Below are 13,641 nucleotides of genomic sequence, written 5' to 3' on the forward strand. Positions count from 1 at the left end.
GGAGAAGGAGTCGGAGGTGTCTGGGTTAGAGGGGGACTGGAGGGGGGTGCTGCTGGTTCGCTGGCCAGCCGTTGGACCCGGTGAGCTAAAATCAGAGCTCGGGCTCTCACTCGCACTCTCGTACTCTCGATCGTCGCTACTTTCGACATCGCTCTCGATCTGCAATCTCTCCTCCCCTGACAGGGAAGAGAGATCGTCCGAAAGAGCTAAGGGGGGGTGCTCGGCTGTAGGTGGAGGGTCGCGTATCCGCGGACCTCGCTGGGGAGCAGGAGGCTCAGCACCGGGCTGCCGTAGGGGGAGAGGAGCCTCTACCGGCTGAGAGGCAGAGGGCTGACCGTCTCTGAGGGCTGGCTGGTTGTAGGTCTGTTGTAGAGTGGGAGGATGATGGCCAGACTGCTGTCTAGCATCTGGTGGAGGGCCAGGCTGTCTCCGGGAGTTGGTGGCTGGAGGGCCAGAGTGCTGCTGGAGGGCTGGCGGAGGACCAGGCTGCTTCTGCTGGATGGCTGACGGAGGGCCAGGCTGCTGCTGCTGCTGCTGCTGGAAGTCTGGCGGGGGGCCAGGCTGCTTCTGCTGGAGGGCTGGCGGAGGGCCAGGCTGCTTCTGCTGGAGGGCTGACGGAGGGCCAGGCTGCTTCTGCTGCTTCTGGAGGGGTGGCGGAGGGCCAGGCTGCTTCTGCTGCTTCTGGAGGGCTGACGGAGGGCCAGGCTGCTTCTGCTGCTTCTGGAGGGGTGGCGGAGGGCCAGGCTGCTTCTGCTGCTTCTGGAGGGGTGGCGGAGGGCCAGGCTGCTTCTGCTGGAGGGCTGACGGAGGACCAGGCTGCTTCTGCTGGAGGGCTGACGGAGGGCCAGGCTGCTTCTGCTGGAGGGCTGACGGAGGACCAGGCTGCTTCTGCTGGAGGGCTGACGGAGGGCCAGGCTGCTTCTGCTGCTGCTGGAGGGGTGGCGGAGGGTCGTGAATCTGCGAGGCTGAGGAAGGACCGGGAGCCTGTTGTAATCTCGCCTTGTTTGAGTATGAGGCTGGGCGGCTGAAGAATGTGTGGCCTTTTTTGCCACACAGGCTGCACTGACTCTCCTCGGTGCAGTCCCTGGCCTTGTGTCCCAGACCACCACATCTCCAACACTTCACCGAAGGACACTGCTTCACCTGGTGGTCTGCAGAGTGGCAGATGAAGCAGCTGATTGTCTGTCCAGGGTATATGATGCGACCGTTGTACGGACCCAGGGAGATGGAGTTTGGGATGGAGATAAACTCTCCTTTAGCGTCTTTTCTTATTTTAACTGTTGGCTAGGATTCTTGCCATGACTTCTTCTTTCTCTGTTCAGGAGATGTAGTAGCTCCAATGAAGAGACACGCTGCTCTTAAACTGTGAAATGGTGACGCTGCTTCAGACCTCCGGCTCCTGATTGGTGAGGGGCTCCTCCTGGAGCTCAGCACCGCCCAGAGGAGAGACCCACCGCCCGAAGCTACGCTGCTGATTGGTGGGAAATCCTTTCAAAGTTACCGCCAACATTCAGAGCGGGCCGCCCTCTGCTGCTCTGCTGGAAGCCTCTTCTCTGGTTGGTCTGTCAGCAAGTCTCGCTCCAAGGACATATAAAGGAGCTTTCTGCTGTTGGAGCAACACGTTTTAAGAGCTGAGCTACACTTTTAAAACAAGTCAATCATCTTGCCTCTTCAGTTCAGTCCATTCCACCATGTTTGGGTCAATCATCCTGCTATTGCTCTGCATTATCTTCATCATCCAGCTACTCAAATCCCGGAGGCCCAAGAACTTCCCACCAGGACCCCCTGTCCTTCCGATACTGGGGAACATTTTGCACCTGAGCTTAGACAACCCCCTGAAGGACTTTGAGAGGGTAAGAAAAGCGCTGAAATGAGTGTTGCTCTTCCATTGCCTTAAATGTTTATTGCATTGATGTAATTACTATAATTAGTACTTAGAATGTGTGTAAAATGGTTCAATACTTTCACTCGTGGCCACTGTGCTGCTTTTCCTGATAGTAATAGTTTCGAGAGTTGCGGTTCCACTGCACTTTTAGACTATGAATGAAACCTATTGGCTGTAAGTGTAAAATAGAAACATATGAAAGCCACTAAAATCTTTGCACTGTATAATGTTTCTAGGGTAAATGGGACTCAACACAGGCTACACTTGTTTTCATGTGATTACGTAACACACTGTCATTGTCTATACAGAGTTGACTGCCTGTGCCCTTGGACTATAGCCAGCCAGCGGTACAGGCGATACATACAAATAAGGGCGCTGTCTAAATAATACACTATACAATACTTGTGAGGAAATCTCAATACAATGTTGGTGAAAGGGGATAGTTTTGCAGTGCTCATTGCATAAAACAAATCTATTATAAAAACAGCAACCGCCCTTTACACAAACAATGTCAGCACTGCAAACAGAACTCCACCCCAGAAGTCTGGATGTGGTGGCTAAAGTATTATCTATTATCTCAATGCTGGGCAATCATTACCAAAAGTATAGATGGCTACATGTCAAGTCAAATTTTATCATAGCCAATTATCATATCACAAAGCATGCCTCAAAGGGCTGTACATGCAATACAAACAGCAATGAGCAACATTAGCAAAGCACACAAAAAATAATAAAAGTGCATTACAAATTCATTACAAACGGAAAAATTGGACACACACACTTACAACAAAAACAGTAGCAAAACGTACAGAATTGTAAGTTGGATAACTGTAGTTTAGTTTTAGTAATTTGTCACTATTTGATTAATGTACCAAGTGGCAACATGTAAACAGAGAAAGGAATAGGACCGAGCACACGCACACACACACACACACACACACACACACACACACACACACACACACACGCACACACACACACACACAAGCTGTGTCTTGTTAGAGCTGCTTCATTCAGGGCGGAGGTATAGACTCCCCAAGGCAGGTGCAATAGACTCAAACATGAATTTTTACTATGTGCAATGAAATCACCTAATTTGAACTCCACCAATAGTTGTCACAGTTTTTTTTTTTTTTTTTTTACTTATTCTTATTAGCTGTTTTTTCCTGTTTAATTAGTTTTGACTAAATTGTTTTTATGTAGTGTTTCTTAGTGTTTTTATTATTATTTTGTGTTACTCTCTCTAAATGACATTTATTTTTCTTAATCTGTTTTACTGACGAATGAGTCTGCTCTTATGTGTCGGTTTTTGCCACGCTGCAAGCCAAATTTCCCATGTAAGGACTGAACTAAATGGGTAAATATGTGTTTGGGATTTTAGTGAATTGCCCCTTTAAAGAGTAATATCCATCTGGAGTTATATGATATATGCATTTCAAACACTGACATGTTATCTTGTTCTCTCCCAGCTGAGGAAGTCTTATGGAAATGTCTACAGTTTGTATCTCGGTTCCAAACCAACTGTAGTCATCAATGGGATGAAGGCCATGAAGGAGGTCTTGGTGACCAAGGGCATTGATTTTGCTGGAAGACCCCAAGACCTGTTTGTCAATGACACCGTCCAGAGGAAAGGTAGAACAGACGTGATATGTCAAAGGGCAGAGAGTGTATTATCAAACTTGGCTGATTTAAAAAAAAAAAAAAGTAATCAGACATACAGAGTAGCCTACTACATGTCAGCGATGTGTCTTTTCCTCTACATATACAGTATATATCAGATCGGCGCATACGGGTACTTCGGAAAAAGGCATGGCAGGGGAACAAATCAGAGATCAGCGTTTTTGGATTTATTGTTGTTGCAACCAACTACACAGCAATTCTTTGGCATAGCGTTATTACTATTACCGGTTTGTTTAAAGCAGAAGTTTGGGAACATGTTTCAAATCCGTCTGTTTACTCTGTTGCCGTCTACGAGAGACACAGGATTATTTTCCCCTAAAAGGGGCTTATTGCCTTATTTTCTGATTTATGTTGGGATGGGACAGTTACCAGTATTACTATATATCTTGTTAAAGTGGACATGAAACTTGCATATGGCATACTGGTAGTGCCCAAATATATTAGAAAAACCACCTTGCATAAAATCTGATTTTAAAAAGTTGTTAAAACCACAGATATGACAAATTTATTTTCATAATTTCTACTTACCTTCCTACTTACCTATCTAGCTAGCGAGCCGCCATGGGGGAGTGACGTCATTGCATACATAACAGAGTTGATAGGCCTCCATCGGTGGATGGCCAGACGGTCAACACTTTTGGTTAAAAATATATATATATATATATATATATATATACAAAATATATATACAGTATATATTATAATATATAATAATAATATATAAAATCTGAATATTATTTGCCATACCCATCTTTCTGAAACATCATTCGTCACGTCATAAGCTGTCAGTGTTGACGTGTAACGGTCTGCACCTACCACGAAGCTGTTCCTGAAATGTAACTACCTAGCTTAGTTGCTAGCATCTAGCTAGCTAGTGCTTACACACAAAAATGGATACGTTTTTGAAAAGACCTATTGAGAAGACACAGACACATACATAATGTTGTTAAATGTTGTTAAACTAAACTGACAAAATGCTTATAATGGAAAACAGAAATATTGAATCTAATGATTAAAGATTTGAAATAGAAATGTAATTATTATTGCATTAATAAATTATTATTTATTTTAACATTTGCTGTACTATTGTCAGTTGTTCTTTAAAGACATCTTGCAAAAGGGAGGTCCCAGCTATAAGCTAATGCTATGTTAAGGCGTTTGCAAGGAAAAGTTTGGGAACCCCTGCTAGATTACTGCAACATAGCGGCGCTCTTGCTACAAAAGATAGAACGGAGCTTGTCTTTTCTTTTAAATGCCTACATTTGTCATGTTTGTTATAGGGTTGGGTGATATGACGCTATATAGCGTGCAATGGTACAAATGTGTGCGGTAGAGATTTGGCAATACCGTTTCCCCCATGGTAGCAATTCTCACAAGATTGCGTGTGAACTCGTGAGCTTTTTTTGCCTCAAGTGAGCCAGAATCTTTGAATCTATGGCAATGACTATGAATAAATCTTACTGATTTGAATCTTGTTGACTTGAATCGACCCCCTAATACAGAAGCATTTCTCAGGTTTAAAAGTAAATGAAGAAGATATATTAAAGTACTGTGGAGAGTAAATAATGAAATAGTCGAGAAAGTAGATGAGCTCTGATATAGAACAGCAATGATCACATTGGACAAGGATCTTGAGAAATTTTTATTTTAAACTCATTCTGTGTGCTCTTTGTGCCACTACACCTGTTGTAGGAGTGATTCTGGCAGATTATGGCACTAGTTGGAAGGCGCATCGTCGCTTTGCTCTGATGACCTTGAGGAACTTTGGTCTGGGGAAGAATTCCATGGAGGAGAGGATTCATGGAGAGCTAAAATACACCATTGATACACTGGAGAAGAGCATTGGTATGTAAAATGTTATGTTTGACTGCTTTGTTTCCCCATCAGTGGATGATGTGTGTTTTGAGTCGAGCGTTTAGGTGTATCCGAAAGCTCTAAATTTCTAGTTTCTGTCTTTTACAGGCAAATCCATGAGTCCTCAACATATGTTTCATAATGCGGCCTCCAACATCATCTGCCAGGTTCTGTTTGGTAGACGCTACGAGTATGTTGATGAGTTCATCAGAGTGATTGTTGAATGCTTTACTGAGAACGGCAAGATAGCCAATGGACCATGGGCTATGGTGAGTCAAAACCTTTTTTCTGCCTTCAAACTTGCCTCAGAAATATCATCAAGACTACAGCTAATCTAGCGGCACTGTGAAGCTGTACTTAAGCTCAGTTGTGCTTTGAGCTAACTTCGTCATGTTAACATGCTGATGTTGTATAATGTTTACTGTGTTCACCGTCTTAGCATATTAGCATGCTATAATTGTTAATTGGCACCAAAAAAACTTACAACTGAGGCTGATGGGAATGTTATTAGTTTTGCGGGTATTTGTTCTTAACGACAAATTAACATTTGAACTTGCTGAAACATGTTGACATTGACATCCCTGCATTAGATTTGAAAATGTAATGCAGTCTTTCCTAAACCTAATACACATCTTAAATCTAAAATTGCCCAGAGCCAAACTAAAAATACTGCTATATTGTAGGGCTCTACCAAATAGCATTTTCTTTTACGTTCAAAGCTTCTTTTGAGGTTTTCGAATGAAGCTTTGAATGTCTGTTGTCATATTTGAGTGAAAATGCTGTTTTTAAAAGGCTAATCGCCAACAAATACGGATTGAAGCGGAATATTTCATTAGATAAAGATATGTTGTGGATTTGGGAAATGATTATATAAATTTAGAATTTTGAACTTTACGCTCTGAAGTATTTGAAGATGTTTGGATTACAGGAGTCGGAAATTATCCTACACCGTCACTACTGGAATCTTAAGGCTGTCCATATAGTGCCCTCTCCTCATTGGGAACAATTAAAAAAAGGAAAGAAAAAATGCTATGTTGATTTCGAATTTGAATGTCAGCATAATGCATGAAGCTTCATACTATTCAGTACAGCCTTATTATATTGTTATACAGGTCAGAATAAACTTTGCATCTGCGTCCTAACTGTGGATTGTCCATCCATCCATCTACTCATTCGTATTTCTTCATAAACTTCCTCACCTTTTCTCACAGACGTGGTGACATTGTGTTGTTTTCTAACTAAACACAGAATCTTAGCTTGGAGATGAACATATCTCCAACACTTACTTTACTTACCTCCTAATTTCCACTCAAGTAAAATCTGTGAAGATAAAAATCAGAGCAATTCATGTCAGGAAGCAGAATCTGTGTATGGATTTAAATGAACAAATGATGATCTTTTTTTACAGGTGTATGACGCCTTTCCCATGATTCGCAGCCTGCCACTGCCCTTCCAAAAGGCCTTTAAGAATGTTGAGGTATGTTAATTGGACCATGATTGATTGTAAATCTTTTAAGGCTGTCAAATTTTAATGCCACTAATTTCTTTAATGCATTACGATTTTTAGGTTGTAGTGGGCTCAGTTTTAAAGCTAGAGTGAAGATACTGGTATCATATGAAACTAAAAAAACCATGTCATACTATTCACAAAAGAGGCTAAATAACGCTCCAAACTAGTGCAACATTTTTGCGAGGGAAAAACTGTCAAGTCCATTTTCAAAGGGATCCCTTGACCTCTGACCTCAAGATATGTGAATGAAAATGGGTTTTATGAGTACCCACAAGTCTCTCCTTTACAGACATGCCAACTTTATGATAATCACATAGATATATGGACATATTTTGATTGATTGACTGAAAAAAATCTTAAGTGAAAAAAATAATAATTGAGGTTTAAACATGAAAGAGAAAAATACGAATGATTTTTTTTCTCTGACCTCACGCACATATACAGTGACAACCAAAACATAATCATTTTGTCAGTGAAAAAATAAGAACAGTAATTATTTGACTTGAATGTTTTTTTTTTCAGACTTGTCAGAAACTTGCGCTTTCTTTGTTGAACGAGCACAAGCAGACCAGAGTCCCTGGAAATCCACGAGACTTTGTTGACTGCTATCTGGATCGACTGGATAAGGTGTGTGAGTGTGTGTCAGAGTCAGCTCACTACCAAATGTACTACCAAAGTATATCTTTAGTAAACGTATGTGCACAAGTGTATGTGGTAGTTTTCATACCCCATAGTGTGTATTTGTGGGTATTAGTAAGGTATAATTGCTTTTAATGTCTTAAAACAACAGGTGACAGATGATGATGGTTCTTCCTTTTCGGAAGACCAACTGCGTATGTACGCTCTAGATCTTCACTTTGCTGGGACTGACACTACCTCCAACACCCTGCTTACTGGTTTCCTCTACCTTATGACCTACCCACACATACAAGGTATGCCTGCACATGTTAATTTCTTTTCTGCCATCGGCTCCATAGTTCTACCGTTGTCTTTTTATCGTACACTTTTCATCTCTTCATTCTTCAATTTTTGTCCCTGTGAAAGTCATAAACAGTAAAGGCATTTTTCATGTAAGACATGTCAAAATGTCTGCTGTGAAAAAGGCCTTTCAGTGACAACGTGCACCAACCAAGAAAACACCTTAACTTTTTGCAGCAATCTGGTAGTTTGAATGAGTACTCATTACCCCTCCAGGTTTCTTGCAAGACCAAACAGCTGGTCCTTGCACAGGATAAAACCTGCATTGCTCCTCCTGCATCTAAGGTTCAACAATCACCTACGGTCTCCTTTCCAGCAATGTGGCATAGGCTTTCCAACATAAGCCTCTTTTGCTATGTCACAGTAGGAAAGCACAGGTGACGGTGACAGGTTAACAATGAAATTAATTATGGCTGAATTGCATTTAGCTAACAAATCGTCCGCGACCGACCCATCAGTAAAATCCCTGTTTTCTTTTTTTTTTTTTTTATCTTTGCCGCCATCTTAACTGTAAGGGAGCCTAGAAGGACATTTGAGTGAGATTCAAATTTTTTTTTGTTTGGGAGGAGAGAGGGAGACACAACTGGAGGAAGTGTGCACTCTATTGAGTGCACATTTATAATTGTTATTAGTAACACCTGAGCTTTTGCTGCTATTACGAGTCAAAATGTCTGCTGCGAAAGAGTGATCCCTTCGTTATCCTCCAGCCGCCTAGCTAGCTGCTAACTACCTGTGTGAAAATGGTAATGTGGTCAGCTAGATCTTTTTCTTCGGAAAGATTGGGTTCACTCTGTTGGTCTTTTTGAGTCAAGTTTCTTTCTCATAGGAAACCATCTTTGGTTGATCATTAAGTCATTGAAGATATATGGGAATCGCTGTATATGTCAGCCGGTAAATAACAAGAAAAAGTGCAGAAAGACTAAAGATATGTTGTCAAACCATTCTATAGTTTGTCACCCAGAGTAGTGAAAAGTTTATTTTTCAATCGTCAAATGTCCTGCCCAGTGCATTTTGTGGTCAAAATTTAAGGAAACCATATCAAAAAAAGTTTATTTTGGTATGGGTTGCGTGAAGAACATAAAAAAAAAAAAACTGTATCTGTACAGACACTTGCAGAAAACCCACAAACCAGACAAGGGTTCCCTTTGGTCGTTTGCTCAATTTATGGAACTATATGGAGGTATATCTATGCTGAAGTACAAAATTGCTAATCTTAACCATAACCCATAATGACGCCATCCTTAACTTTATCACAATGTTATGCAGCTTTTGTATTGTTCACAAACTACTGGGTCTGGCACAGGTGCGACTGCAGCCCTCACACCCCCTCACACTTGGCCAGTGAACGTTTACATATAGAACATGTATCTTTCCCAGATGTGCTCAGCCCTCCTGCGGTCGCAGACACACCAGCAGCTTCGCCTTCTTCTCTGTTGCAGCTGCTTTTGGCATTCCGTTCTCACACAGCTATCAGAACTTTTTCATGTTACTTTTGTCTTTACTCTGTAACGGAAGCAAATTGAATTGTAGCAAAGTACAATACTTCAGATAAAAAATACTTAAGTAAAAGTAAAATTACTGATTAAAGTATGAAGAAAAACGTTTTTGTTACAGCAACGAGAGTAAATGTAATTTGTTACTTTCACCCCTGCATACAGGCCATACTACACAGTCATGTAGTTCATTGTGTCATTGTCCTAACTTTTCTATTATATTCGAGAATTATTATCTCAGCTGTATCTCTCAGAGCGTTGTCAGCAGGAGATAGACATGGTGTTGGAAGGGAAGGATCAGGCCAGTTTTGACGACAGACACAACATGCCTTACATGCAGGTAAATCATCAGACAGATTTCTCTTAATAATTTCACTTTTATTTCAGGTGTACACATGGGTCTGAGCTGAGTAGCATTTATACGTATATACACGGTCTGAAATGAACTTTTTTCACTTCCTGCCAATGTGGCAGGTTAGTAATTTCTTTTTGTCTGCCAGTCAGAAATTTCATCTGCCACTTTTGAACTCTATGTGCTAAATGAAGAAATAACATTTTAGATCCGATGTCATTCAATGTTCAATATAGTTTACATAAAAACATATGCATTATAAATTACAGTGTTCGAATTACACCGTAGCTTCCGGGGAGCCCTATTTTTCGGGGTTGGGAGGGTACCATGCACAGTACTGTACTGTACTTTGTTATTGTCATCTATAGTGGTTATTTGCATAAAAACACACAATTCAAAAGATTATGATTATTTAAATTTAAAAAAAATTGGCATCAGTAGTTTTAATTATGTATTCTAAGCTGCTTAGAGCTATTGTTAGGAAGTTAAACAGGTCATAATTCTCTCTCTAATATATATTTTATATTGCTGTGAAAAAGTCTCCTTCGAACGCCTGGATTTAATCAATTTTCTCGACAAAAACTTAATTTTACGAGGTTACATTTGAACACATCATGATAACGTTGTAATTTACCTTCACCCAATGGTAATTTTACAGATCAGAGTTTGAACACCTCATAATAATAACTCAATGGCACCTCAATTAACGTTAGTAGCTCCAATATTTAACTAAGCAGGACTGTGCTGCCTACCGGCTGCTAACAGGTAACGTTACTAACTGTCTTCCTGCCGATTTCAACACAGATTTGTAGTTCTCAGTGTCGCATTATCAGGGAAAGAAATAGGGTGTGCCCCTCATGTTTAGTAGTAGGGCCATGCTTTTGAGCTCTTTTGTTTTTTCTCTCTGCTGTGTCTCAAGTCCCAAACAAACTGAAACATGATACAGCATGCGTATGCGTCATTGTGCATGCATAACTGTCGGAAAGCATCAATATGAGGAATCGATACACACAGAGGAATGACATGCCAAGGAATCGGACAACTAGAGTTCTCTATGCCCATCCCTAGGGTTTTCCCTGCCTGACAATTTTATCCGCCACTGCCAACAATTTACCTGCATTTGGAAGGTGGCGGGTGCTAATTTTTAGACCCTGCGTATATATATATATATCGATTCCTCATATTGCTAAAGGTAGGGGTAAATTCGCAAAAGTGTTAAAATCAAACAATAGATCTGGTGAGATAATCTGTTTACGTTGGGATCCTTGGGGTAGATTAATTGTAATCACTTCTTTTGAACCACATTCATCTTTTTTGCCGGGTTGTCAGCATATTGCAGGTAGGTTCCCATATTGCAAGGTTATTGGTCTGCTTTTTTGTGGCTGAGCTTCTGAGAGCCTGCATTGTTTTTCTTCTGCCCCAAGTCAGATAAAGCATGAGAAAATGTTTAAATCTCTCTTCATCCAGGCTGTGATACATGAAGTTCAGAGGGTAGCCAACACTGTGCCACTCAGCGTCTTCCATTCTGCGACTAAAGACACAGAGCTCATGGGATATTCCATTCCCAGGGTAAGAAGCAGCTGGTCTTAAAAAGTTGTTGATAATAGTGACAGTATAGTGAAGTGTGGAAAGAAAGCTCACTGTACTGTATCAGCACACCAGATTGTGGTGGCAAAGTGTGGTAACCTCTGCAGGAAAATAGTCTTTTCTGCAAATCTAATTCACATTTGATTTGACTGAGTGTAAGAAAACAGTCTCTTTCAATGTAGGTTACAGATTTTCCAAACAGATTAACGAACTGTTTGTACCATACTTAAATAATGGAACATTACCATACTTTGGTAGCTTAAGTAAATCTTAACCTCTGACAAATGTTTTCTGCTTTCCTCTCTGCTCTTTCCTCTTTTGTTTAATTTTCTCCTCAGGGTACAATGATCATCCCTAACCTGACCTCAGTGCTGAATGAGGAGGGACAATGGAAATACCCCAATGAATTCACCCCTGAAAACTTCCTCAACGACCAGGGAGAGTTTGTTAAACCGGAGGCCTTCATGCCTTTCTCTGCAGGTATGAGTCAATTCAAGCCAAGTAAATTTTATTCACACAGCCCAATCTCCCAAATATGCCTCAGGGGGCTTTACAATCTGTACAGCATATGACACCATCTGTTCTTGGACCCTCGCATCGGATAAGGGAAAACCCACTAAAAAAAAAGCCCTTTAACTGGGAAGAAAATGGAAGAAACCCCAGGAAGAGCCACTGAGGAGGGATTTCTCTCCCAGGACAGACGGATGTGCCATAGATGTGTACAGAATAAACAACATAATAAAATTACAACATATACAATCCATATGACAGAAATGATACACATAGGGTGGGTTTAATCAAAGTGTTGTACATGACTTTGAGGTCTCTTTTTTTTTTATGTCTCAGGTCCTCGTATGTGTCTCGGAGAGGGTCTGGCTCGTATGGAGCTCTTCCTCATCACGGTGACGCTGCTGAGGAAGTTTAAGTTCATCTGGCCAGAGGAGGCAGGAGAACCAGACTATTCTCCAGTCTTTGGGGTCACTTTGACTCCCAAACCTTATCGCATGAACGTCCAACTCAGGGAAATGCAATAAGCCCAGAATGTTAAATGATATTTTGACCTATCAATAGGCAACAGACAACAACCAGCTGTGGCAATCAATAAAACATACATCTCATACACAACAATGCTATCAGCAACGCTGACCATAGGGTTTAATATTTTTCACAATACATTTGGACAGCTCTGGTGAACTCACTATATAATGGACTAGTGAGCGATTTTGGACACAGTCGTATAATTACAAACTTGTGTATTCCATGAGTACCATAACGTGTTCACTACTGTAACCATGACAACGAAGGTCCCCTAACCGTAACAAAGTATTTATTTGAACCCAAACCATGATGATTCCCTAAACCTAACCAAGTTGTTTTTGTGAAAATATAAACTGCAATATTAACAACATCTTAGCAGTCTTCCCATTGTGTCTCTGATGGCAAAAGTAAATATAATTAAAGCTGCAAGCAGCGATGAACGGGCCCTCGCCCCTACTTGCGCGTCGGGGATGCTGGCGGGACGCCGACCGACGCGGCCGGGCACCGTGAAACCGAAACTCTGACGAGCGCCACGACGCCTGCCGCAAGGCTCTACGACAAGCGGTTCACGAGTTATGAAGGGGGGCGTGGCTAATGTGTAGGGGGCGGGCATAACTTTCACCAATGAAACAGGCACTCTCTGCTGAGTGATATGACACCTCCCACAAGACTCTACTTTAAACGGTTCATGAGATATGAAAGGGGGTGGGGCTAATGTGTAGGGGGCGGGCATAACCTTCACCAATGAAACAGGCACTCTCTGCTGAGTGATATGACACCTCCCACAAGACTCTACGACAAGCGGTTCAAGAGTTATGAAGGGGTGCGTGGCTAATGTGTAGGGGGCGGGGATAACAACACCAACTTAACAGGCACTCTCTGCTGAGCGATATAACACCTCCCACAAGACTCTACGACAAACGGATCATGAGTTATGAAAGGGGGCGTGGCTAATGTGTAGGGGGCGGGCATAACTTTCACCAATGAAACCGGCACTCTCTGCTGAGTGATATGACACCTCCCACAAGACTCTACTTTAAACGGTTCATGAGATATGAAAGGGGGCGGGGCTAATGTGTAGGGGGCGGGCATAACCTTCAACAATGAAACAGGCACTCTCTGCTGAGTGATATGACACCTCCCACAAGACTCTACGACAAACGGTTCATGAGTTATGAAAGGGGCGGGGCTATGACTATATTTTTGCATTTACATATAATCAGGACTGGACCCTTATCATACCTGAGAAATTTGGGGCAGATCG

General features: G+C 41.8%; 1 protein-coding gene across 1 annotated transcript; it reads left to right on the forward strand.

Moving 5' to 3' along the window:
• The first annotated feature begins 1,508 nt into the window (after window positions 1-1,508).
• LOC141765786 (cytochrome P450 2B4-like) lies at window positions 1,509-12,729 on the forward strand. The gene is made up of 11 exons (XM_074632012.1): window positions 1,509-1,853; window positions 3,355-3,517; window positions 5,258-5,410; window positions 5,528-5,688; window positions 6,828-6,896; window positions 7,452-7,556; window positions 7,720-7,861; window positions 9,655-9,740; window positions 11,220-11,321; window positions 11,678-11,819; window positions 12,186-12,729. Exons 1-11 carry the CDS (start codon window positions 1,692-1,694, stop codon window positions 12,371-12,373), a joined length of 1,473 nt encoding a protein of 490 aa, XP_074488113.1. The 5' UTR covers window positions 1,509-1,691; the 3' UTR covers window positions 12,374-12,729.
• The last annotated feature ends 912 nt before the right edge of the window (window positions 12,730-13,641 follow it).

This window comes from Sebastes fasciatus, chromosome 4, assembly GCF_043250625.1.
Source record: "Sebastes fasciatus isolate fSebFas1 chromosome 4, fSebFas1.pri, whole genome shotgun sequence".
Classification (NCBI taxonomy): Eukaryota; Metazoa; Chordata; class Actinopteri; order Perciformes; family Sebastidae; genus Sebastes; species Sebastes fasciatus.

Coding starts and splice junctions, on each gene's coding strand:
- LOC141765786 (XM_074632012.1), top strand. CDS start 1,692: ATGTTTGGGTCAATCATCCTGCTATTGCTCTGCATTATCTTCATCATC. Junction 9,741..11,219: donor ACAACATGCCTTACATGCAG/GTAAATCATCAG, acceptor CTCTTCATCCAG/GCTGTGATACATGAAGTTCA. Junction 11,322..11,677: donor TGGGATATTCCATTCCCAGG/GTAAGAAGCAGC, acceptor TTTTCTCCTCAG/GGTACAATGATCATCCCTAA.